The 23,524-nt window shown below is 39.7% G+C and overlaps 1 protein-coding gene across 1 annotated transcript in view; it reads left to right on the forward strand.

Annotated features, from left to right (window-relative positions):
* The window catches only part of SPATA5 (spermatogenesis associated 5), a 1,265,813-nt gene that overhangs the window by 13,301 nt on the left and 1,228,988 nt on the right, over positions 1-23,524 (forward strand). The window contains exons 2-3 of the mRNA XM_053703628.1: positions 1,101-1,225; positions 18,061-18,218. Coding sequence (XP_053559603.1) covers positions 1,101-1,225; positions 18,061-18,218 — 283 coding nt within the window. The remainder of the gene's footprint in view (positions 1-1,100; positions 1,226-18,060; positions 18,219-23,524) is intronic.

Below are 23,524 nucleotides of genomic sequence, written 5' to 3' on the forward strand. Positions count from 1 at the left end.
GTGGCGTGAAGGTTTTGTACAAAGTTGTCGAGCTCTGCTTTAAATCCATAGTTATATGCAAGCTATAGTGCAATAATAAAATTGTGTGAGAAATCGGAGCATTTTCCTTTTTTCTTTTTTTTTTTTACCAGGGCTACATATAATAATGGGAGTAAAGTATGTTCTTTAACATTGTACATCTGTGTGACCTTAAATTGGATCTCCTCTTCAGCTAAATCCCAATAATATGTAAAGAGAAGATGGCTACTTTGACATTTTTATACAGATTATGTCAATACAGGGCAGAATTGCATTTGCGTCACCATTCTTCACGGTTAAAGGGACACTCAATGAAAATTAAACTTTCATTATTCAGATAGGGCATGTCATTTTAAACAACTTTCCAATTTACTTCCATTAACAAAATGTGCACATTCTTTTTATATTTAAACTTTTTGAGTCACCAGCTCCTACTGAGCATGTGCAAGAATAAGTGTGTATGCATTTGTGAATGGCTGATGGCTGTCACATGGTACGTGTATGCATTTGTGATTGGCTGATGGCTGTCACATGGTACAGGGGGAGTGGAAAAAGACATAACTTAAAATTGTCAGAAAAAAATCTACTACTCATTTGAAGTTCAGACTAAGTGCTATTGCATTGTCTTGTTATCTTGCATTTGTTGATTATGCAAATCTACTGTGTTGAGTGGTCCTTTAAGGTAATTTGGTGGAACGTAGTGTTTAGTTTATAGTGCATAGTAGCCCTTCTTTGGAAGTTTAGGAGCTACTGAGATTTACTCGGCTACTGACATTTTGATGACTGTCCTAATAATGGAGAAATCTCCAAGTGTGCTAAAAAACCATATACCTTGAATGTGCTCCATTTTGCAGGATTTGCAATTTCACATTTATATTATCTGACATAACTTCATCGCTTCCTCTCTCTCATTTTTCATAATTTCTCTGTTTGGGAGGCATTTTGGGTCACAGTGTTTTCTCCATGGTGTTCATGGTCTATGTTTATATGTGGTTAAGACGTGATTACAAGTTGTTGAGTGTTCAAACTTTGTTGAAATCAGATATAAATAAACTTATTTTGTTTCCTCTTTTTTTTTGTAGTGGAAGACAAGGTTCCCAAGATCTACAGATGTTCCTTTGTCCAGCTTGGGCTTAATAGCATGAAATCAGCTTCTTTGTGTATTGGACGACCTGTTCTGATCACTAGTGCAGAAGGCAGACAGGAGGTAATTATTTAATGATTGTTTGGGGGAAGTTTTTTTTATTATCACAATACATACAATTTCACACTGATAATGTGTTTGTTATGAACATTTATAATCCTGAATATATATTTAAAATGAACATTGCTAAATTGATGTACTCCATGGTAAGTCAATATTAAATCACTTGTTCTATTCACAAATTAAAACTTTCCTGTAGTATAGTAAATTACCTGGCAACCCTGCTTTGTATGAGAGAAACGGACAGTTCTATGAGCATTGTACTACTCTTTATTTATTTGTTCATTTATTTAGATGGTAAGGGAAAGTATAAGATGCCCCCTCCTTACTGTTTCTAGATTAAAGAGACATAAAACCCAACATTTTTCTTTCATCATTAAGATAGATAATACAATTATAAACAACTTTCCAATTTACTTCTTTTATCTTGCTTGCTTTATTCTATTGTTATCCTTTGTTGAAAAGCATACCTAGGTAGGCTTAGTAGCTGGGTGCAAGCTGCTAATTGGTGGCTGCACATATTTACCTCTTGTGATTTGGCTTATCGATGTGTTGAGCTTGCATCCAGTAGTGCATTGCTGCTCCTTCAATAAAGGATACCAAGAGAATAAAGCACAATTGAGAAAAGAAGAAAACTGTAAAGTTGTTTACATATGTATTCTCTATCTTATTATTATCAGTTATTTGTAGAGCGCCAACAGATTCTGCAGCACTGTCATCAAAGGTTGCATTTATGAGAGACAAAGGGATAGACGGCCCTGGCAAGAGTTGTGTGGTTGTAATCGGCTCTCATGAAGGTGATCTACAAAACAGCTGGGCTCTTAGGCTTACATGCTAAGGGGGTTTAGGGGATGAAAAAAGGGAAGAGGAACTGAGGTAGGAAAGTGTATATTGTATGCATCCCTGAACAGTAGAGTCTAAGGAGTGCTTGAAACTTTGAAAACTAGGGAGAGTCTTGTGGAGCAAGGAAGAAAGTTCCACAAGATTGGGGCCAATCTAGAGAAGGTCTGTGCATGGGAATGAGAAAGAGGTCTTGAAAAGAGTGAAGGGGACAGGATGGAGAGTATCTGGAGACAAGTTCTGAGATATAGGGGGGAGCAGTGATATTGAGGGCGTGTCAGTGTCAGGATTTTATGTTTATTCTGGAGGTTAGAGGAAGCCAGTGAAGGGACTGGCAGAGAGGTGCAGCAGATAAGGAGCGACATGTAAGGAAGATGAGCCTTCATGATGGATTGTAAAGGAGATAGACGGAAGCTAGGAAGACTAGAGAGAATGGTGTTGCAGTAGTCAAGGTGGGAAATGATGAGAGAGTGTATTCAAATCTTAGTTGTGTCTTGTGTAAGGAAGTAGAGATGGTTTCAAATCAGCTTTATTTTTATGATTGAAATAAGTCAGTACAATACAAAATAAATATACAGTGAAATGATATGGGTACATTCAAAGAGAAGCTGATATAGTTCAAATTGAACGGAGAGAAAAGCTAGAAAATAACAAGAGAAAAGGCATGAACAGTAAATCAAAGAAAACAAAAAAAGAAACGATCTATAAAAGTACTGTGGCATTCAACATGGGTGTGGTAGTTGTTTATTGAAACTCCTCATGTATGAAGGCATCCCAAATTGCTTTCAGCTGAATGTAAAGGGGCTCTTGTTTATGTAGCATGTAAGCATATTCCTCTAATTCTAGGATTTGGTGGAATTTACTATACCAATGGGTCAATGTTGTTACCTCTCTGCTCTTCCATTTTTGGGTGATAAGAGATTTCATTCTATTACTGGCTATGAATATGAATTTTTTCTTGTAGGTTGGAAGTTTATGTGGTATATTATTAAGTAACCACAGGAGTGGGTCTAGCTGTAAATCTATGCTTAACATTCTGGAAATAACCTTTATAATAGTATCCCAGCACGTTTATATGAGGGGACATATGTGTCCCATGGTACCTAATGAAGTTTTGCATCTCCAGCATTTATCACTGGCAGATGCGAATAATTTACTTATTCTATAAGGCGTCAGGTACCAACGTTGGATGATTTTTAAATTGGTCTCAATGAGTTTGCTAGAAGAATACATTTTAGTTATGTTAGAGAATATGCGAGTCATGTCTAACTGTGATATTTCCACATTTAATTCATCAGCCCATCGGTCAATGAAGTAAGGGGTATAACCTGGGGGTGATGCTTGTAGGAGGGAATATATTAATGAGAGAGTGCGTTTTGTCGGGTCAGAAGATTTACACAAAGATTCGAAGGGGGTCATAGGGCATAGTATATTTTTCCTATCTGGATGTTTGAGAATAAAAGAGTGACATTGATGTAGGAAAAACCAGTTCGAGAACATGTGGAGGCCGCTCTCAATTAAGCTAACTGTGGGGATGAAGGCTTATTCGTTGCCTAGCTGATATGTCATGATCGCCCGGTGTAGTGCTTTATGTTTTGACTTCCCCCATCCTTGTCCTGGTGGAAAGTCTATATTGTCTGTGAGGGGAGTTAGAGGAGAAGATCTAGATGAAAGGAAAGGGTTCTCTCTTAGAGTTTTCTCCCATACACTAAAGGTTTCCTGAATTATGAAGTTATTATTGATTACTCGAGGTAGACATGATTTGTTCTGCCAGCAGAGAGACCCTAGGTGTGGAGTTTGTGTGATGTCATGTTCCAGTCTTACCCATTTTTTATGTTTGTAGTTCGTGAACCAGTCGACTATGCGCTGGAGAAAAGTGGCTTTTCTATAATTTTTCAGATTGGGTACTCCCAGCCCCCCATTTTTTGTAGGCAAACTTATAAGATGTTTATTCTTGCCTTGCGTTTGTCCCAGATAAATTTTAAGATCCTATTCTGGAGATTTGGTATGTATTTAATGGGCAAGGGGATTGGAAGGGTCTGAAAAAGATACAATATCCTGGGAAGAACGTTCATCTTAACCGAGTTGATTCTACCCAGCCATGAAATATTTTTCGATCTCCACAATGACATATCCGCTATCAGGGTAGTCTGCAGGGGTAGGTAGTTAGCCTGAAACAGGTCTTGTGTTGAAGGGGTGAGGTGTATCCCTAGGTATTTCAAGGAGGAAGATTGAATACGAAAAGGTCTCAATTTAGTAATTTGAGAAAGGAGAGAATCATTACATTGTATCAGTAGGAGTTCTGATTTTGATGTGTTGATTAAATAGTTAGAGGCCGCCAAAAATGCATCTAATTCAGCTATCAGAGGGGAGATGGAATTAACTGGGTCTGTTAGGCAAAAAAGGATGTCATCCGCATATAAAAAGATTTTGTGATTGGTATTTTGTATTTGCATCCCATGTATGTCTGCATTGGAGCGCACGGCAGTAGCAAGAGCCTCCACCACACATGGGAAGAGGAGTGGCGACAGGGGACACCCCTGTCTGGTGCCGTTTGATATTGGAAAGGAGTTTGAAGTTATCCCATTAACCCTTACTTTGGCGGAGGGGGAGGTGTACAAAGCCATTATTTTAAAAATGAAGGAGTCTCCCAGACTAAATTTGTGTAGGATTTCCCGAAGGAAGTGCCAGCAGACGCAGTCAAAAGCTTTTTCTGCGTCCGCTGTCACCATCGCAATGGGGGGGGGGTCTGTGTGGATTGGGTGTAATGTATAAGTTGTATCGCTCTAACTGTATTATATTTGGCCTCTCTAGATGGGACAAACCCCACTTGATCACTGTTAATAATATGTGGAAGAATCTTATTAAGCCTGTTGGCCAAGATCTTTGCAAATATTTTTAGATCAATATTAAGTAGTGATATCGGTTGGAAATTTGGTGCTGTATCCGGAGTTTTGCCTGGTTTAGGGAGAACTACAATGTGTGCCTCCAATGCTGATCTTGAAAAGGGGTTGTCCTTGTTTATCGAATTAAACATTGACCGCATGTAAGGGGAGAGAGAGTCTTTGAATACTTTATAATATTGATCGGAGAAACCGTCGGGGGCCTGGGCTTTATTAGGGGGGAGGTTTTTTTTTTTTTTTAAATACTTTATTTATTTCCAATACTCGCCACAGCAACAATGAGTGTGAACATTGAAATTTATACATATCACAACAAAAAAAAAAACATAGTCGCTATAGCAATACTGGGTTTTATAGTACATTCTACTTTCCCTGATCCTAACTGATTCTACTATTCCCCTGTCTGCGGCCTCCCCTTCTACTAAGCCTGTGTTAGGTCCTATAAACATAAACCATGGACTGTAGGTTGCCAGCTTGTCCCGCCTCTCTACTATAGTTGTTTAAGGAAAGTCTGCATATCATTGTGGCGTTGTGCCAGTTCATAAAAGTCTTTTCTTAGCCGGCATTCATCCCAGAGCGATAAACATAAACATAAACTTTTTCTACTTAGGGTAAAGCTTCTAATCAGTAACTAGTAACATAAAGTATCAGCTTCTGTCTCTTTGCCTCGCCTCTCTCTCATCTTGTGAAGACTGCGTTTCGCAGTCTCGTCCCGAGGCGCCCCCCCCCCCGGGTTCGTCTCCCTCAGTCTCCTTCCCTCCTATGTGGTGAGTAGTTGTTTAGCTACCGGAAGATGTTCCATTTGCCATGTAGTTGTGCTTGTAGTACATAATCTGAGTCCTTGAGTGGGTATATAATCTGTTTCTGATGCTGAAGGTCTAAGCTATCAATAAGGGGCTCCCACTTGGTCAGAAAGTGTTTAGCCCGTAGTGTTATGTCTCCCTGCGTGTCTATCTGCTCATATACCATCTGTTGTTGTAAAGCGAGTTTCAGGTGCGTCAGGCTCGGTGAGTCAGCTGTCATCCAATGCTTAAGAATGAGTTTTCTGGCCAATAGTATCACGTTGTGAATAAATTTAGAGTGAGGTAGTTCCTCTGTCGGTGAGTGCAGGAATATAACCCTGATCGCTGTCAGTTCAAATGTGTCCCTAATGACCCTCTCTACCCAACTCCTTGTCATTCCCCAAAATTTTGCAAGTCTTGGGCATTGCCATATCATATGTAACATGTCTGGTTTGGGGTGTGAGCATTTTGGGCATAGTCCAGTGGTGTCTGGATTCCACCTGTGGTACATCCTAGGAGTTATATATGCTTTGTGTAATAGCTTCATATGTGATTCTCGGGTTTCACTTGATAGTGAGGCTTTTCTCACCTTCGTGATACTTTGCTCCACGATCTGATCTAAGGTTGACTGGTCAGTCAGTGTATTCCATGTCTCCTGAATGTAGTCTCTCGTGGTGCTATTGGGTAGTGTCTGAAGGGCTCTGTAGGTGTGGGAGATGGAAGTCATCCCCCCTCTAGTCAGTGACAGTAGCTTATAAACCTCACAGTCCGTGTCAGGCAGAGCCCCAGACCTCAGAAGGCCCTGCACGTAGTGTCTTATCTGGAGGAAAGCGAAGTGGTGATTTCTAGGTATGTGGAAGTCAGTTTGTAGGTCAATGAATGGCTTAATAGTTTTCTGGTCCTCCGACAGTATTTGTCGGAGGGTCGTTACTCCCCATTCCTCCCACTGTTTAAAAGGTTTGGTAGTGAAACCCGCCTGGAAATCAGGGTTGCCTCGCAGTGGGAGATAGACAGTGCACCTGTGTGTAACTCCAAAGGCCCTGCAGATCCTCCACCACGCTTTTATGGGGTGGAGGTAAAGGGCTGCGCCTCCAACTGCCCCTTCAACCTGAGCTCTGGTCATGTGTGGAAGCATTTTCAGGGACCACGGTGTAATGAGTTGCTCCTCCAATTTGTGATTGGTGAAGTTGCTTTTATCTAGGAGCCAGTCCATCACATATTTAGCCAAAGCCGCCCAGTTGTAGTGTTCTATGTTTGGGAGTCCAAAACCTCCCATCTCAGGCGTAGCTGTCATTTTGAGATAGCTTAGTCTGTGCTTTTTCCCTTTCCACAGAAATTGTGTAATGTCCCTATTTAGTGTTTTAAGATCTTGTTTATGTATCAGCTCTGGGAGCATCTGTAGTGTATACAGCATTTTGGGAAATAATATCATTTTGATTAGTCCCACTCTCCCCGACAGTGTGAGCGGTAGAGTGGACCAATTCAGGAGTGTCTGTCTCAAATTTTTAAGAAGTGGTTTAAAATTGATGTCGTACCACTGAGTGGGGTCCCTAGCCAGCGTGATGCCTAAGTATTTGAATGTATTGGTAACTATTTTAAAGTTATCTCCAAGTGGCACCTCAGGCCTGCTATTCCGTAGCCATAATAGCTCGGATTTCTCTTTGTTCATGCAGTACCCTGAGATTTCGCCAAATTCAGCGATGATACGCATTATACAGGGGATATTCCTTCTAGGCTCGCGCGTGTATAGGATCATGTCATCTGCGAAGAGGGATATATGTAGCGTTTCTTTACCTATCCTAAGTCCCTCCGTGTCTTTTCTAATTTTAATCGCCAATGGCTCAAGTGCGAGGTCAAAGAGGATCGGAGACAGGGGGCATCCCTGTCTCGTACCCCTCAGGAGCGGGAATGTATTGGATGGCGTGCCATTGACCAGGATCGCTGCGCGAGGATCATTGTAAATAGTGCGTATGGCTGTCATGAAGTCGCCCTGTATCCCAAATTTCCCTAGTGTCGTGAACAGGTGATCCCACAGTAATTTGTCGAATGCTTTTTCGGCATCCACAAGTATCAGGCAAGCATCCTCACCCTCCCGATCTTGGTCTTGTTTACCTTTCCTCCAGTAGTGTGAGAGCACCACCTGTAGCTTTCTCATGTTTTTGACAGAGGATCTGCCTTTCACAAATCCCGTCTGGTCGTCATGTATCAGTGATGGCAGTATTTCTGCAAGTCTGTTGGCCAAAATTTTTGTAAACAGTTTGTAGTCCGAATTCAGTAGGGAAATTGGTCTGTAGGATGACGTCAGTAGGGGGTCTCTGTCTGGCTTGGGGATGATTGTCACATTTGCTTCTGTAAATCTGTTAGATAAGTTTGCCCTCCCTTCCATGATTGCGTTAAACAAAAGCGTGAGTGTTTCTGATGTTTCTCCTTTGAGCATTTTATAGAATTCCCCCGGTAAGCCATCAGGTCCAGGGGTTTTCTCTAGCGGCAGCATGTCAATTGCTCTAGCGACCTCTCGGGGCTGGATTGGGACATTCAGTTTGTGTAGTTGTTCCTCCTCTATCTGTGGGAGAGTCATGTCTTTCCAGAAATTTTGTTTCTGTTCTGCACTTACTTCTTGGGAGTTGTAAAGATTAGAATAGTAGTCTATGAATGCCTTGTGAATTTCTGATTCCTGTGTCAGTATCCTGTCCTGTCCTCTGATGGCCGTTACAGTATTAGGTTTCCTATCTAGTCTGGTAATTCTTGCTAATAACTTCCCTGTGCGATTCCCATAACGGTAGAATTTAGCCTGTAATCTGTTGTGGGCTTTAACTGATGTTTGTATGAGGTGCGTGTCTCTGAGGGCCTTAGTGTCTCTGTATTTAATTCTGTTCTGGTCCGTCGGGTGTCTTAGATACTGGTTCCTAGCGTTAAGGAGCTGGCGCAAGAGGAGCTCTCCTCTCTTCCTGCATGTTTTAGTGAGCTTTATCGCGTAGGCTGTCACCACTCCTCTCAGAACCGCTTTTGCAGTTTCCCAGAACAGGGGTACATTGTTTATATGTTGAGTGTTAAGGTCCTTGTACACTAGCCACTCTCCTATCAGGTGTTTTCTGAGATTTAGATCATGGTATAGATATGTGGGAAAATTCCATCTACAGGTCTTTCTCTGTGGGGTGTCAGTACGCAACTCCAATGTGACTGGAGCATGGTCTGATAGCGTAATAGGATCTATTTTTATCTCCTTGACCTTAGGGCATAGCAATTTGGATACCAAAAAGTAATCTATACGGGAGAGGGTGGTTTTAGATGGGTGTGAGCATGTGTAGTCTCGTGTCTCAGGGTTTCTTTCTCTCCAAACATCTGACAGGGACAGGGTGCTACAAAAGTTTTTCAGGATTAGCGTTTCTCTTTTGGATCCTTTCCATGGTTGTGCTGGATGTGTGTCACTATTGGGGTTACGGAACCTATCAGCCGGTGTGTGTGGGGCAATATTGTAGTCTCCCCCCGCTATAATAGGGAGGTCTGAGAATTGTATGAGCTGGCTTTGGATGTGATTAAAAAACTGTCTCTTCCCCGTCTGGGGGCCATATATCCCACACAGCACCAAGGGCTGCGTGTCTACTTGTAGGTTGACCATCAGGTATCTGCCCTCAACGTCAGCTACTGTCTGTGTGGTAGTGTAATTTAGACCCTTACGGAGTAGGATGGCCACCCCCCTTGCTCTTTTCCTTTCATATGGTGTGTATAGCACCTCCCCCACCCAACTCTGCCTGAGTTTTTGATGCTCAATTTGTGAGAGATGTGTCTCCTCCAATATTGCTATATCAGTCCTCTTGGTGTTGAGGTGTCTTAATATCGCCTTTCTTTTAATAGGGGAGGTTATCCCCCCTACGTTCCATATGGTGATTTTCATGTTCTCTGGGTAGTATGCTTAGTTTATGCCTTTAGAACTGTGTATTGATGTAGTCGTGTGTGGTATACTGTGCTTAGCTGATTGAGTATGTCAAGGTGCACTGTACTTACTTGTTACTGCGGTCACCAAAGTCCGTCCTCTTTTCCCTAGGGGGCAGCGCCTCAGGGCCAGACAGATGCTATCTAGTGCTAAATAAACCAGTTAACAACAAGTCTTGCAATACAACAGCAAATTTTCCCCTTTTCTATCCCCCAACAGTTTCTACAACCCGCAAAGTGCTTTCAGCAGAGAGATAAAGTCCCACCCCCCCCCTCACTTGTAAAGGATATGGTTTTATATGTCCCAGTCCTTGAGATGTTTTATTTTTTTCTTTTCAGTGTCTTTCTGTGGCCCCAGTCTTGGGCTTTGGGTTTTATGGATCAGGAGCATCCTTTCTTTGCTCTCTTGCTTGTCGTTGCTCTCCCTCTCTTTGCAAGTGCAGCTTGAGCTGTTTTGGTGACTCGAAGAACAGCGGTCCGTTGGTTGTCTGCAGTCTTAATCTCGCTGGGTACAGGAGGGCTGCCGCTCTACCCTGCTCCATCAGTTGTTTGCAATAAGGTGAGAATTCTTTCCTTCTGGCTGCAACTGTTGCTGAGTAGTCTTGGAACAGGTATATTTTTTTGCCCTCATATTCCAGGGAAGGAATTTTCCTGTAGGCCTGGAGAATTGCCACTTTCGCCTTGAAGTTGAGGTATTTTACCATGATCTGACGCGGCTGTTGATTATTCTCCCCCTGTCTTCTTGGGTCACCCACTCTGTGGGCTCTTTCTACCGTGCATGGGAGACATGCTTGAGGGATATGCAGCATCTTTGGTAGGGTTATCTCTGCGAACTCCACAAGCTGTGATCCCGGGAGTGATTCTGGTATACCCACTATCCGCAGGTTGTTTCTTCTTGACCTGTTTTCCAGGTCATCAATTTTTGCCCATAGTCGGTCAGTCTGTTGTTGCAAAGATTGGATGGTAGCTGCAGCTTCTCTGTGGCGGGTCTCCCCCTCTGCCACCCTCTGTTCCACTTGGGTTAGTCTGCCATTGAAAGATTTTACTTCCGTTGTGAGTGAGTCCATTCCTGTTTGCAGTTGTTCTATTTTTGGTAGGAACAGTGCTGAGATCTGTGAAACAATGGGGTGGGTGTCTATAGAATTAAAGTTCGCCCCCTCTTCAGCCCCAACAGGAGCTTGTGGTGTCTCCCCATGGTTCTTTTTTTTGTCTGCATTTTTAAGTCTGCTCGCCATTGTTCCTGTTTTCTTGATGTATGAATGGTAGTATTTTTGCATACAGCTTTGGGGGTCCCCAGTTACGTTCACCAACTATGTTGTGTGTCTGCAGTAATTTTGTTGTTTTAATATGGGATGATAGATTGTGACTAGGTTTCTATAGGCCACTGGATGGAGTTTGGACTAGGTTTATACTGGTATGTAATCAGCGTTAGGTGAGCAGGGGGGGCAGACCCACACCTCCTAGCCCTGCATGCTGTGGGGGGGTGATGCTACTACTCAGATGGGATGCGGTCTGGGGGGTTTTGGGTCAAAGGGTTGTCTCTCCCCAGGTTGTGTCTTGTCTCTTTTCCTGGGCTAACAGCACAGAATGATATGAATGATAAGCCTCCCCCAGTTTAGAGAACCTGCGCTTTCAGAGAGAGGGGGGGAGGGGGAGGGGGGCAGGTAAAGAGAGGGGGCCCTTCAGTGACCCTCAGGCCATTTAGGGCATGTGTCCATGAGCAGGTGTTTGGCTTGTGAGTTTGTGTGGCCCTTTTTTCCAAAATCACACTTCAGTTCTCTTGTGTGTTTTGGACCCTCGGCTTGTTTTTGTCCCTCTGTTGTTTAAATGGTGCTCTCTGCTGTTAAGTGAACACCCAAGGGGTTAATGGCCACTCGCTGCAATGAGAAGTACAAAGTCCCCCCTCCAATTGTGTCTGTAATAACTGTTTAGCCTGCAGGCATTAATAGAGTCACTTCTATATTGTGCATCAGATGCGCTGCAGCCTGCTTTATTTTGTTTAGTGCACAGCAAGGGCAAGATGGCGGCTTTTCCCGCCTTTGAATTTGCTCTCCCTCCTGGACTTACAAGTTGCTCACCAAGTATCTTGGCTCTAGGCGAGGTGCAGGTATTTGTCGCCAGGTTCTTAGAAAGTGTGTGAGTCTCTTTTTTACCTTGCGGTCTCTGCGTGTCAGCTTAGCTGCGGCCGCAACTGCCTTCTGCCACCTCTGTCTTGCTACTTCTGCGGCGGGGGGATCCGATGTCCGATCCCTTGCTGTCAAGTGTCCGGGCAGGTTTGGGTACCCCTGCCAAGGAATCCAGCTCTGTTTAAGGGCGCACCTTAGGCTTTTACCCAAGTTAAGGAGCCGAGAACAGCGGAGCTCCGTTCTCTGCTTCCACTCGCTGCGCCCGCCCACCGGAAGTCCAGGGGGGGAGGTTTTTAATTACTTCTGAAAGTTCTTCTTGCAAGATTGGTTTATTTAGGGACCGCTGTTGGTCTGGGGAAACCGACGGGAGGACAATATTAGAGAGGTATTTCTTTATCAAGTTAGTTTTGTTGGAAGTGGAGATGATTTTTAAGGTGCAAATGGCAGGAATTGGCCAAAGAACGGATTTGGGGAGTGAAAGAACGATCTGAGTTAAGTGTGACCCAAGACATCAGGCATGCTAGGTTGAGATAATGTTATTATCAACAGTTATAGAAAGATTTTGGAAGAAGGGGGAAATAAGGAGCTGACTTTTGGAGAGATTTAGCTTAAGGTAGTGAGATAACATCTAGGATGAAATATTAGAAAGACAGTTAGTGACGCTAGTTAGCAAGGAAGGGGTTAGGTCTGGTGCAGAGAGGTAGATTTGGGTATCATTAGTATACAAATTATATTGAAACCTGTGGGGCTATATTAAGGAACCTAAGGATGACCTATAAATTGAGAAGAGAAGGGGACCAAGGACAGAGCCTTGTGGTACCTCAACAGAAAGGGGCAAAGGATGCGCCAGAGAAGGTTACACTAAAGATATGGTTAGACAGGTGGGAGGAGAACCATGAGAGGGCTGTGTCACAGATGCCAAAGGTTTGGATGGTTTGGAGCAAGAAAGGATGGTCAACAGTATTAAAGGCTGCAGACAAATTGAGAAGGATTAATAGAGATAAGTGGCCTTTCCATTTTGCTGTAATTAGGTCATTAGTAACCTTAATGATTAATTGCTTTCTCTTTGGAGTGTTGGGGGCAAAATCCAGATTGCAATGGATCAAGGATGGAGTTTAATGTGATAAATATGTATATACAAATTTCCAGAAGTTTTGAGGCAAGGGAGAGAAGGGAAGTAGGGTGGTAGTTGGATAGGGATGTTGTATCGAGAAAAGTTTTTTTGAAGATAGGTGTGACTAGTGCATGTTTAAGAGATTTATGGAAATATGCCAATGCTGAGGGAGAGATTGAAAATGTGAGGAGTAAGAATGGGAGAGAGGGAGGACAGTAAGAGGGAGGACAGTAGTTGTGAGGAGATGGGATCAAGGGGAACAGGTAGATATAAGAGGAAGATCTAAGAACAGAAACTTCTTCCTCAGTGACAGGGGCAAAAGAGATGAATTTGTGGCTTTGTGTGTTTTAGGCATTTGTAAATGGTTGAGGGGGTTGGAGATTGATAGTAAATTGAGAGATGATTTTGGTTCTGATTGAATTAATTTTGATGTTGAAGTGTCTGGCACAATCTTAAGCTGAAAGAAAAGTTGTAATAGGAGGTAGGGGTGGGTGGAGAAGGGTATTAAAAGTAGAGAACGGATATTTTGGGTTTGAAGAAGAGTAGAGAAGTAATCCTGCTTAGAGAGGTTAAAGGGACATAATACTCATATGCTAAATCACTTGAAACTGATGCAGTATAACTGTAAAAAGCTGACAGGAAAATATCACCTGAGCATCTCTATGTAAAAAAGGAAGATATTTTACCTCACAATTTCCTCAGCTCATCAGAGTAAGTTCTGTGTAAAAAGTTATATTCAACTGCTGCTCAGCTGCAGGTAAAAAAAATAAAAAATGAAGAAATGAACTTCAAGAACTCTTTTACTGTGATCTCATGAGAATTGACTTAACTCTCATGAGATTTCATTGTAAACTTCCTTAAGCTGAATACGGAAATAAGATGAGAGTGCACATAAGCTCGCTCCTTCCGCTGTCCTGGGACAGACTGAGAAACTTTTGAGGTAAAATATCTTTCTTTTTTACATAGAGATGTTCAGGTGATATTTTCTAGTCAGCTTTTTACAGCTATGCTGCATCACTTTCAAGTGTTTAAACATTTGGGTATTATGGCCCTTTAAGGGCAGAATAATCGGAGTTCAAGATAAACTTGTAGTGAAGAAAGTCATCTGAACACCGACATTTTATCCAATCTCGCTCAGCAGTGTGGGAACACATGCGTATGTAGTGTGTTAGAGGAGTATGCCAGGGCTGAGGATGAGTGCGTGATTTTCGAACTATGGTAGGAGATGCCAAGTTGTCAAGGACGGATGTAAGAGTGGAGTTGTAGTAACAGATAGATTGGTCACAGCATAAAAAGGAGGAGATGGAAGAGAATAGAGGTTTGAAAGATGTTGGTGATCTAGTGACTTAATGCTTCTGTGGAGTTTGAGAGGGTTAGGAGGGAGAGCAGTAGGAAGTGCTATGATGTTGCAAGTGAGATGATGGTCAGAAAGAGGAGCAGGGAAATTTGTAAAGTTTCAGATAGTGCATCGATAGCTAAAAATTAGATCAAGGGAGTGTCTATTTTTGTGAGTGGGAGAGTGTTTCCATTGTGACAGAACTTAAGAGGGTTGAGGAGCCAAGGGGGTGATTATATAACTGCAAAACGTAGAGAAAGGGAAGAGATAAAAGCGAATTATGTGGGTTTCAAAGGAAGAAAACGATTGGAAAGTAATATACCTACACCACCTTGTCTGTTTCCAGATGTAGGGGTGTGGCAGAAGTGGAGTCCCCCCCCCCCCCATGTAACAATGCAGCAGGGGATGCTGTATCTGAAGAAGAGAGTCAGGTTTCTGTGAGGTCCAAAAGGTTGAGGTTGTGGGTGATGAAGAGGTTGTTGATAGAAGTTGCAAACAGATCGAGAGTTTGAGAGTGCACCAGTGAATGGGGTGTTGGCTTTAGATACTAAAGGAACTTGAGTTAGGTTTTCAGAGTTCTGGTCTCTAGGTCTATGGAAAAGCATACATGAGTGGGCGCGATTAGGAAGTTGTGGGGTACTAGGATTGGGAGAGATATCACCAGCAGCTAGTATAAGCAACAGGTATGGTGACATAAGGTTAGATACGTATTTGCAGTATTTAGTGTGTCTTTGGAATGTGGTGCAGGGAAGAGAGAGAGTTTAGGAATGTGTGAAGCTCATGGACGCAAAAGTGAGGTGAGGATAAAAAAGATGGGCCAAACAATAATGCAGGTGGTAAGGGGGAAGGAGTAAATGAAAAATATACTTTGTTGTATAGACAATAGGTAGCAAAAAGGAACATTAAGATATGGAGCATTTTTACAAAAAGGGAATCGGTGAAACCCACCAAACACAATATTACAAAAGTACTTGCCTTGTTCACTCCTTGTTGAATTCTTGTATAATTATTTTGCCTAATTTGAATTGCCTCAATTTTAAAATGTTCATTAAAAAAATGCAAACATATACTTTTATTATAGTGCTAATTGCCCTTGCAATGCAAACCCTTTCCAATACCTTATGCTAGCTTGAAGGATCACGCAATGCAGTAGAATTACATAATAACAAGACAATGATTTAACAGCTACTCTGAATTTCAAAAAAACAGTAGATTTCTTTTTTCTGACACTTATTTTTTCTCCCATTTTTCTGCCCTTTGTATCATGTGACAGACATCAGCCAATCACAGACTAGTATACGTATACTTTAAAAAACAAATCAAACAACCCCCCCCCCCCCCAGAAATGAGCAGGTAAGTAAACCTCCATTCAAAAAAGAAAGGGAATTCAGACCTCTTAATTCCAAAAATATGAATATTTATTTAACATGGAAGAGTTAATATCAAAACATGATTATACTAATTTCTCCACTTATGAGGGGAAGATGGAAAAATACAAAAAACATATAAATACATAGACAAATTATATCAAGCATATGGAGCAAACAAGTAAACCTCAGTGCAACACCCTACTGCACCCAACCCTGAGTAGCGGATAATGTTAGGGCAGAAAGCATTGGGAGCACTGTATGTATAAGTAGAGGAGAGCATATAGATCCGCCAGTAAAGCGCCAGCTTAGTAGAAGCATAGAAATCCTTAGAGCTGGTAACAACCAGCCCATGGATCAAGAAAACAGATGCAGAGCTGTTTTTTGAGTAGCCGCTATCTGCCACTGTTGGGAGCATCCGCTTGAGCCTTGCTCCTTGTATTAGCCGTATGTATGATCTTGGAACCGGCATACGTAAGCACGCGTACGGAACTTTGTGCTGCTTGCCTTCCCTGCTGAACTGCCAGACTTTAGTGACTGTATCGTACGGATGTCTGGCGGTGTAGGATTCCTGCTTCTGCTGCTTGCATGTTCGCCTGTTTCTTTGGAACGTGGGCCTTTGAAAAAGTGGTTACTATCTCTGCATGTTTTCTTGATCCCTGGGCTGGTTGTTACCGGCTCTCAGGATTTCTATGCTTCTACTAAGCTGGCGCTTTACTGGGGGATCTTTATGCTCTCCTCTACTTACACATATAGTGCTTATTTGAATGAACTGCAATACTATGCGCTTGTGAACTGATCAGTGTTACCTGCATTTGTATGTTTTGCTTGCACTAACCTACTCCTTTAGCTCCTCAGTATATAGATCCCAATGCTTTCTGCCCTAACATTACCTGCTACTCAGGGTTGGGTGCAGTAGGGTGTTGCACTGAGGTTTACTTGTTTACTCCATATGCTTTATATCATTTGTTCTATGTATTTTGTATTTTTATCATTTATAAATCCGTATAATCATGTTTTGATATTAACTCTTCCATGGTAAATAAATATTCATATTTTTTGCATTAAAAGAGTGCTGAATTTCCTTTCTTTTTTGTATGGAGGTGTATCTGTTATTTAAAAAAAAAGATATTTGAATCGGGTCTGCACCACTTAGATTACTTTTAGAGTTATATATATTTTGTTGCTGTTCTGTTATTTCTTAGTATACGTATACCTTGTGAGCTTGTGCACATGCTCAGTAAGATCTTGTTCCTCAGAAAGTGTGAATATAAAAACACTGTGCCAAATTTGGTAATGGAAGTTATTTAGAAAGTATCTTAAAACTAAAACAATGCTCTTTCTGAATCATACAAGTTTATTTTGAGTTGAGTGTCCCTTTAAATATATATCATTTGCTGTACACAGTTCATGTGACTCTTTTCTGCATTTGTTTAGCCACTTTGTCTTTAAAATTTTTTTTTAACCCCTTCACCAAATATGACGTATATGCATTTTATCTATCGTACCGCACAACGAATATATATATGTTGTTGCTTCAGGAGGCTCCAGCACTCTCGGCTGTTAAGTTACAGCCGAGATCTGGAGCTCCTGAAGCTTCAGGCATCTGCTTCATATGGAGCCGGAGCGAGATCGGTGCTCCGGCTTCATATGAGGGCAGATGCCTGATCGTTACAGACGGTGACACTGTGTGTGTAACCGTCTGTAACGATAGTTGCTTGTGCCGGTGGGAGGTGAAGGCGGGTGGGTGGTCCAGCAGGAGAGGGAGGGAGTGGGAGGACCTTACCTACGAAAAAAAGATTAAAGGGGCTGTGCAGCTATAGCACATAAAAGGGGATCTGGGGTGTGGGGTCCCTTAACAAACAGATTGGGGGTGGGGGGGACACTGCGCTACAGAAAGGGAGCTACAAATAATAATAAAAAATAAACAATTTTGAAAACAAATTCAGTTTTTAGATACTGGCAGACAGCTGCCAGTACCTAAGATGGCAGATGATAGTAAGGGGGAAAGGTTTAAAAAATATTTAATAAAAAAAAAAAAGGCTTATATTTTTTTCAAACTGGCTGCCAGTACCTAAGATGGGGGTTACCAGTGGGGGGAGGGAAGAGAGCTGTTTGAGAGGGATCAGGGAGTGGGGAGTGTCAGGTGAGAGGTTAATCTCTACACTAAAGCTAAAATTAACCTTTTAAGCTACCTAATTAACCCCTTCATGAAATATACCAAAATGGGCCTAGATCAATACCTCTACTTAAAAATATATATAGATTTGATCGGTAAATAAAAAAAATAAAAAAAACAAGGCTTTAGTTCTGTTTAAACAGAGTGATAGCAAAAATTGTAAAAATGCCCTGGTATTTTGGGCAAGTTTTTTTTGTCTGGCAGTCCCGGTAGTGAAAGGATTAAATGTTGTAGTGAGTTTATTGTTTGTCTCTCCAGGTGTGTACTGCATGGCCTGTTGCAGGTATGTGTGGGGGAAGAGTTGGAATTGGTGCAACAACACAAAAAAGCCTGAAAGTGAAGCTTGGAGATGCAGTCTCTATTCAGCCAGTGACTGGTGCCGTGTTGCAAGCAGAAGAAATAGAAGTCCAGCTCTGGTAAGCATTTCTGGGGGCCATATTTAACTGAGTTAAAAGAGTTTTACCAAGCCACAAATACTTCTCAAAACATCCTATGGAATCCCGCTGACTACGCCAAAAGTATCTCAGAGGATACTTTACAGTGTTCAGAATATGTGAAGTAAAGGATAAGTACAGAAATTAAACACACTCTTGTTATAATAGAATACAATATTATTATAATACATTTATTCTCCTTTTGATCGCACTTATGGAAATGACAATGTGAAATAAAAAAAAGGATACAATAGGTAAAAGGTAAAAGTGATTCAATAAAATAGCAAGATGGTATAATAATCAAGATTTAACTGTGCCCATCATACTATGGAGGAATGCTGAAAGACCCCCATATTGTGTCTGCTACTCAGGCATTCAGGATATAAGCATAAATGACAGACTATGAAGAACTATCTATATATATATATATATATATATATATATATATATATATATATATATATATATATATTGGGGTGTACCTCATACAAGCACAGTCTGCTTGTTGTATAGATATATGATGGTCATTGTCCTTAGAAGAACACTATATTTAATGCAACATTTAGGCTTTAAAATATTGTCACTGTAAAGAGGAGTGATACAAAGGCATATTGAATTTGTGCAGCATATAACATTGCAATAACATTTGTAATCTTTCATCTTGTATGAAACATGCATTTTCAGTGCATAAGGAGGATCTTTTAGGTGTTTTGAGTGTTTTCATCCCATTTATATAAGTTTTATATTATTCACTTTTTGCAGTATACACATACACATGCTATTTGTGCTACTTTATTTCCCTTCAGTAAAATAGCTACTTTGTATTCTTACTACAAACATAAATGGTCCAGGGCACTTTACCAAAGCCCACAGCAAGGGTCAAAAGATCTCATCTTTAGACATCATCTTTTATACACGTGTTACATAATCACGTATTGTCTCAAAACATTTGTAGTACTATGGGGAATTTAGCCTAAAGCTTTGGGAATAGCACAAATCTTCAGCAACTACAAAGAATGTCTGATCTCCTAAATTAGAACTTGTGTGTATGTTCTCTCGTGTCAAAGAAATATGCCCGTTCCAAATTCAGTTAACCAGTCATGCAAGTTACTGATTCTGTTATGCTTGCTAATTATCACTGCGTCATACTGTATGTATTTTATGTTTCAGAATTAGTTATGTGTAATATTCCGCATACTCACGTGCCTTCATTAAGTTTATAAATACCTAGGTTGTTTAAAAAACATTATTGAGTTTTCTACAAACTTCACCATGAAAGTCTGGAGAGATTTGTATATAAAACGTTTGATGAGCTTTTCTGAAGGATTGTGATCAAGCCCATAGTTAGTAATATTCTAGAAATCTGCAAATATGTATAATTATAATATTTTAATATGTACAGCATGCAATATATACAAATGTTCTTACTTTGTGTGCCACTACAAACAGATGTATAATTTGGCATAACAAAAATCATACATTTTACCTAAAACATGCGTTCAAGTTGTATGTAAAACAGTAAGAGTATATCGTTGCCATTTTTAATATGAACCCCCATACACCAATAAAACCATGGGTCTTATTGTTTAAAACCCACATTAAAGCTTATGGGATTATCTTTAGGATTTGTGGTTTAGTTTTATAATAATATACTCTAGCCTTCATATAAGCGTTTAATTCAAATGAAAGAGGGAAGTGAGATTAATGTAATCTTTATGAGGAAAAGCTTGCCAAATCTGAAAAGAGCCAAGAGTCACAACTATAGAATTTTGGTTTCTGTTTTTTGGATGATTTTGCATGTGTCTATAACCCGTAGTGGGCACATCTTAATGACTGCAGTCATAGGAGGCTCACTTCTGCTTCTGTGTCCTTCATCCAAAGCAAAGCAGACATTTTACCCCTTACCCTCTGTGATCTATTCTCTCCTGTATACACACAGTGGTTTGCTCTGGGTTCTTCGAGTTAAAAGTACAGTATTGCCCTTTTTCAAAAATTGGCCACATTTTTAGCCCTTTAAGTGATATTTGTTGTCTGTCAATTATCTATATACATTAAAGGGACAGTCATCACCAGAATTGTTGTTGTTTAAAAAGAAAGATAATCCCTTTTATTACCCATTCCCCAGTTTTGCATAACCAACACTGTTATAGAAATACCCTTTTTACCTTTGTGATTACCTTGTATCTAAGCCTCTGCAAACTGCCCTCTTATTTCAGTTGCATTTTAGCCAATCAGTGCTCACTCCAGGGTAACTTCATGTGCATGAGCTCAGTGTTATCTATAAGAAACACATGAACTAATGCCCTCTAGTGGTCAAAATGCATTTAGATTAGAGGCAGTCTTTAAGGTCTAAGAAATTAGCATATGAACTTCCTAGGTTTAGCTTTGAACTAAGAAAACCAAGAGAACAAAGCAAAATTTGTGATGGAAAAGTAAATTGGAAATTTGTTTAAAATGACATGCTCTATTTAAATCATGAATGTTTTTTTTGGACTTGACTGTCCCTTTAAACATTTTCTGACTTTTAACTATGTGGCTGGCTCATAAGTTTTTGATATTTTTTTCAGCCTTTGATATGTTTAATTAGTAAATAAATGTGATACATAATTAGGCTGACCATATTGCCGCTTTAAGAAGGAACACATATGAAAGATACATATGTGAGGGTTCTTATACAAAACCATTTCTTTAAACAGCCCTGAAAACGGCCCGTATTTTTCATATGTGTCCCTTTTTAAAGCGGCAATATGGTCAGCCTATACATAATACACAAACACACTATGTTATGACCTTCGGTAGAAGTCTCATTTACAAACTTCCAGGGGTCAGGTTACTGTGAAGAGGACCTAAAAAAAAACAGATAGAAACTTCCATAGTGTGATGAATAAAACAGTACACATGCAGTCTCTGGCGGGTTGGTTAATTATTTTATGTGCTCTGTGTAAATTTGCATAAACTGCATTTTTTGTACATACAGTTGCCTGAAGCATTAAAGGGGACACAAAACCCACAATTTGTTTCTGTCATTATTCAAATAGAGCATATAATTTTAAACCACTTCAAAATGTATTTTTTATTATTAAAGGGACAGTCAATCTTCTTATTAATGTTACATAATTCTGCAAAATATGCAAAATTATGCAGCATTAACCTAGCGGTACATGTAAGAAAATAAAGCAAATTAATCAAAAACCCCTAAACTTTCCTTACCTTCCTCTCTTTTTTGTACAGTGTTCTCCACATACGATTCTGCCAGTTGGGTGGTGGTATGAAGTAGCCGGTGGGGGTGGTGTAAAATTTTGCAATATTTATAAAATGTTCTGTTTTTTATGAATGTTATTTTAGCTATCAAAAGCTCAAATTAATTGCATAATTTAACATACACTGATTCAATAAGAATTTGTGCAAAAAACATTCTTTTTTTTAAATCTAATTTTAGCTTAATATTTACTTGATCATTGCCCAAACTATGGCCTGTAGGCCACATCCTGCCCTCCTAAGTGATTTGTATGGCTCTTTGCATTAATGAGCAGAAAACAGACATTATTACTTATTTGTTGTCGGTTGTCAAAGTAATTTCCAAACTTCTCATTACATTTAAGTAGTGTGTATATTTAAATTAATTAAAAGTAACTAAAGTTCTCTGTAATTTTAATTGAACAATTATTATTACATTTTATTTTGAGGCATTATCTTTAGATTAAGAATGAATATAATGTAATGTGGCCTGGGCCAGTCCTATAAGTGACCGTCCTTCCATATAAAAAAGTTTGTGTCTCTGTTTAAAAACGTGTTTAGTACCTTTTGTTAAAAGGGTTAGCCAGTTATAGAACACATAAGAATGCTTTTAGGTTGTTTTGTAACAGAGTTATAGCACCATCTAGTGGAAATGTTGGATACTACACTTTGATTTCATTAAAACATTGTATTGTTAAAGTCAAACTGTTTTGCTTACTAACATCAGTACATTATTTTTAAATTCTCATAGTCTATGTGCAACAAACCAGAATATGAAAAATGCGTTATCATAACCTGTAGCAGTAACAAATAAAATTCTAATTATTTAGCTATTGTTTCCCCCTAACTTTTTAGCTTTTTTTAAATGTTTCTTTATACCATCAGTTAACTAAGGGAAGTGATTTTATGTTATTGGAAATATTTTTTAGGTTTACCATATTTATGAACTATTTTGTTGAGTATGGTATAATTATTTTTTAAATCTTACCAAATAGTCTTTAATGTATTACTGTTTTTGTAACAGGACTTGCAAGAGGTTAAGTGATTACCAGCATAGTCACATAGATATAATCTAGTAACTTGTTAAAAATAGAATTAGATGATGATGATGCAGATGAATGAATTAAAAGATAAATATACAGTTGAACAACTGGAAAACTAACTGAAAAAATATGGAAATAAATAATTTGGCTCATGATGTAACAGTTCACATGACCGTAGATCGGCATAACAAAGGTGAGCAGGCGTTTGTGGTTTAAATAAAAAAAAACACTGGAGGGCTGCAGTATGGGAATTTATAGATATGGCTAACCACCTCCCTATTTTTAATTAAGAGCTGCAAAAACAGGTCAACAGCATTTCAAAAAGTCCCTCTGTAAAATCTACGTTTTTTAACAGCGTCCTGCATTGATAGACAATGGTGCATATAATACAAAATGTCTATGTGTGGGTGTGCATATATAAATAAACACAGCACACGGGATGGTTAACGCTAAAAAGCATAAAGGGCTAGATTACAAGTGGCGCGCAAATGATTGCTCTCGGGTTTTCACGTTAGTTTTCAGGTTAAATTGCGCTCATATTACAAGTTGAGCACGATTTATGCTAGAATCATTACCACAATCTCAGAGCTCTTGTTAACTGTTTTGCGAAATTAAAAAGTGTCATAAAACACATCAAATAATACATTGCAAAGTACACTTACACTCATAATAACACTGTCTTATACAAATTATTACATATAAATATTGCACATAAAAGTTATAAGGGCTTAAAAATATGAGATCTCAGGTGTTAGAAAAAAAGGCAGGCAAAGGGCTTTAACATTGAGATACATTTTTAGCTATGTATGTATGTATTTGTATGTATATAGATATGTCTAATATATGTGTACATGTATATTAATGTATTTAAATGTATTTACAGACATATATATATATATATATATATATATATATATATGTGTATATATATATATATATATATATACACATAAACACATATAAACACATAAATACATATGTATACATATAAAGACATACTGTATATAG

Source organism: Bombina bombina, chromosome 2, assembly GCF_027579735.1.
Source record: "Bombina bombina isolate aBomBom1 chromosome 2, aBomBom1.pri, whole genome shotgun sequence".
NCBI lineage: Eukaryota > Metazoa > Chordata > Amphibia > Anura > Bombinatoridae > Bombina > Bombina bombina.